The following is a 3684-nucleotide window of genomic DNA, read 5'->3' on the forward strand; positions in this document are numbered from 1 at the left end:
GCCCCGCGCGCGAAGTTCAAAGCCGGGCGCCGCCCGCGAGCCCCGGGGCCTCCGTCGCGCGTGTCCGGGCCGCCGGGATTTCCGGGAGGCCCCCCCGCTTCCGGGCGGCCTCTCACGTCTCCTCTCCCAGGCGCGGAGCAGCATGTCCGGGAAGCGCGCGGCGAGGAGGAGCCCGCTGCCCGAGGACGGCTCTCCGGAGAAGAAGCGTGTTAAGGGTAGGTGTGTGGGGCAGGCGGGCAGCCCCCGCTTCCCAGGGCTGCCGCAGGCCCGTCTCGCGGTGCTGGCTCGGGCCCCTGCCGCCTGCGCTCGGGCTTATCCGGCCTTCCCCTTCCTTTGCGGCGGCGCAGTCTGCCACCCGTCGCACCGGGCAGAGCCCGGGCTGGTGCTGACGCTGGGGCAGGGCGACGTCGGGCAGCTGGGCCTCGGGGAGGACGTGATGGAGAGGAAGCGGCCGGCCCTGGTGCAGCTGCCGGAGAAGATCGTGCAGGCAGAAGCGGGCGGCATGCACACGGTCTGCCTCAGCGTGACGGGCAAGGTTAGGCCCCGGCGCCGTCGCGGGTAGGGGGGCTCCTTTGGGCACCGTCGCTTGGAGCTGCCATGTGTCAGACGGGCTTCTTCCAGCTGAGCAGGGGAGGGCGCCGCTGGCTGGGAGCCCTGCCCGGTGCCAGTGGCTGGAAGCTGCTGCCGCGCTGAGGGCTCGTACCAGCCCCCTCCACCGAGCCACCCTGGGGTGTAGCGGGGTGGGCGCGGGCACGCAGACCCAGGGTAAGTGAGCCCACGGGTGCGCGTGTGTCTCCATGCCCGTGGTCGTCCACGGCGGGCTGGCTGGTAGACCTCTGGGTTGGAGCCAGGCGTCTCCTTGTGGCATCGGGCACCTTTCCCACCGCGCCACGTCTCCGCATGCAGGTGTACACCTTCGGCTGCAATGACGAGGGGGCCTTGGGCCGCGACACCTCCGAGGAGGGCTCGGAGACCAGGCCGGGCCTGGTGGAGCTGGAGGAGAAGATCGTGCAGGTCTCTGCTGGCGACAGCCACACAGCAGCGCTGACGGATGACGGCCGCGTCTTCCTCTGGGGCTCCTTCCGGGTAAGCCGGCCACCCGGGCACTGAGAGCCTGCCGGGTCTTCCCGAGTTGGGAGCTGACCCTCCTCGTGTCTTGTCCCCGGTCGCAGGACAACAATGGCGTCATCGGCCTGCTGGAGCCCATGAAGAAGAGCGTGGTGCCCGTGGAGCTGCAGCTGCGGTCGTCTGTCATCAAGATCGTCTCAGGTGAGCCCGATGCCTGTGCCTCAGGGACGAGCTGCTCCCGCCAGGCCTGGAGTCCACCTTGCTGCTCTTTGCCACCGGCCGTGCTGAGCTTCCAGCATCCCTCCTCGGCTGCTGCGGCTGTCTTGCCGAGCCCAGGCGTGCAGCGCCTCTGTCCCTGGGAAGCAGGGGGCCAAGGAGCCGTGCCCGGACCAGGACAGGGGCACTGGTGGCTGCTGTCAGGCCCTGCCAGCACAACTGTGTCAAGTCAGGATGTGAAAATTGGGCGTCTCTCTGCCTGCAGCTTCAGCAGCTGCAGGGCTTGGATCAGCTGGGTGTCTGTGGCATGCAAGGGTGAAATGCCACTGGGTATTAGGATCACACGCTCAGTGCAGATATCTGCCCTGGCTCTTCTGGGCTAGCTCAAAGAGGAAAACTTCTGGCTTCTCGCTGCATAGTGAGGCTTTGCTGCGGCTTTTGGAGCTGGGCATGGTCGCTGGCAGTCTCCCCGCATGGTGGTTCTCCAGGGGGACCAGCAGAGACCCGTGCGTTTAGCAGGAGGATGGGAGACTGTAGCAGGAAGGGCTGTTGTTTACCCCCCCTTCCCTCTTCCCTCCCAGGAAATGACCACCTGGTCACGCTGACCACCGACGGGAGCCTCTACACGTGCGGCTGTGGAGAGCAGGGCCAGCTGGGCCGCGTGCCGGAGCTGTTCTCCAACCGGGGAGGACGGAAAGGGCTGCGTGAGTTGTGCTGCACTGTCTTGGGCATTAAAGACTGGCTCTAATCTTCCCGGGCAGGGGCTGCCTGCCTGGCCAGTCCTCGGCCCTTCTGTTCATCCTTGGTAGCTAACAGCAATGTGGAGCTTGGCGAAGTTGGTGCTACAGCCCCGAGGGACCTTGGTGTCTTGGGAGTTGCCATGTAGCAGCAGCATCGCTGGGTGAAGCGGGGGTAGGTGCGAGGGGGTGGGTGGACTCATGCCCACCCATCTGCTAGCGATGGAGACGGCAGTGGCAGGTGGGGTGTGACGCTATCGAGCGGGTACTTGGTCATGAAGTCTTTGATTGTAAGGGAAAGGGATGGGGCAGCCAGGCTTCCCTTCAAACCGGCCATTGCCAGACCTGCTTCCAGGGGCAAAGCCCCCATGGTCACGTGGGGTCTGGGCACCTTCCGGCAGCCAGGATGCCGCTCGCTCGCCTGCGAACGTCGCCCCTGCTGCTTGTGGGGCCCGAACCGACATGCTCGCCCTCCTCTCCCGCTGCAGAGCGGCTGCTGCTCCCTCAGCGCGTGCCCCTCAAGGGCCGGGGCGGCAAGAACAAGATGCGCTTCCAGGACGCCTTCTGCGGGGCATATTTCACCTTCGCCGTCACCCAGGAGGGGCATGTCTATGGCTTCGGTCTCTCCAACTACCACCAGCTGGGTGAGCCATCCCTCGCGGTCCTCGGCAACTGTCAGTAGGCCCGCTTGGCCTGTGGGAGCCGGGCGCTGCCTCTCCCTTGGCTTGGGCCAGCTTCCCTAGCGCTCTTGAAGGTCTTGCCCCCGGTCTGGATAGGGCAGAGGGGAGCCGGGAAGGCCAGTGCACCCCCCACCCTGTGGTACGCCTGACCTGGTTTCGTTGCCTCCGGCAGGGACCCCGGGCACCGACCCCTGCTTCTCCCCGCAGAACCTGACGTCCTTCAGGAACTCGACCAAGTCCTGGGTGGGATTCTCGGGCGGGCAGCACCACACAGTCTGCATGGACTCAGAAGGTGAGCGGCAGCTCGTGTCGCCTCCCCTGCCCCGTTCCCAGCCCCGTGGGGTTGGCGAGGGATGAGAGCAGTCCAGGAGCTGATCTCCTGCCAGCCCGTGCATGCAGTGAGGCTGCCCCAGGGCCATCCGTGGGACCAAACACAGGCAACCTGTTCCCCCGGACCTCAGACGGGCAGCAGGGAGGGTGCAGGGCTTGGCCTCCCTGGCGTGCATGCTGCTGGCTTGCTGCAATTCGGAGCCTGCTGTCAGCTCGCGTGGGGAGGTGCTTTGTCGTTCCCCACTCGCAGCGCACAATGCCTTTCCGGTGTCTCCCCCTTGCCAGGTAGAGCCTACAGCCTGGGCAGGGCAGACTACGGCCGGTTGGGCCTGGGAGAAGGTGCGGAGGAGAAGAGCGATCCCACCCCCATCCCGGGTCTGCCAAGCGTGTCCTCAGTGGCTTGCGGGGCGTCCGTGGGGTATGCAGTCACCAAGGACGGTAAGTGCGTATCGGGGGCTGTGACTGTGCCTGGTGCCACTGCCCCAGCTGCCTGAACTCCCTTCTTGCCTCCGGGGAGTGCAGCGAGGGATGAGTCTCGGCTGTGGTTGGAGAGGTCATCAGGAGGCGCTACTTCACGGTCAGGGCGGCTAGGGTCTGGAACCAGCTTCCAAGTGAGGTGGTGCAGGCTCCCACCCTGGGGGTTTTTAAGAGGA

General features: G+C 66.3%; 1 protein-coding gene across 1 annotated transcript in view; it reads left to right on the forward strand.

The window, feature by feature from the left end:
* The first annotated feature begins 108 nt into the window (after positions 1-108).
* RCC1 (regulator of chromosome condensation 1) overlaps positions 109-3684 on the forward strand; it is an 11125-nt gene continuing 7549 nt past the window's right edge. The window contains exons 1-8 of the mRNA XM_019512521.1: positions 109-215; positions 348-535; positions 907-1086; positions 1173-1269; positions 1866-1988; positions 2510-2665; positions 2874-2993; positions 3317-3469. Coding sequence (XP_019368066.1) covers positions 143-215; positions 348-535; positions 907-1086; positions 1173-1269; positions 1866-1988; positions 2510-2665; positions 2874-2993; positions 3317-3469 — 1090 coding nt within the window. The 5' untranslated portion in view covers positions 109-142. The remainder of the gene's footprint in view (positions 216-347; positions 536-906; positions 1087-1172; positions 1270-1865; positions 1989-2509; positions 2666-2873; positions 2994-3316; positions 3470-3684) is intronic.

This window comes from Gavialis gangeticus, unplaced genomic scaffold (assembly GCF_001723915.1).
Source record: "Gavialis gangeticus isolate Ggan-Ray unplaced genomic scaffold, GavGan_comp1, whole genome shotgun sequence".
In the NCBI taxonomy this organism is placed as follows: domain Eukaryota; kingdom Metazoa; phylum Chordata; order Crocodylia; family Gavialidae; genus Gavialis; species Gavialis gangeticus.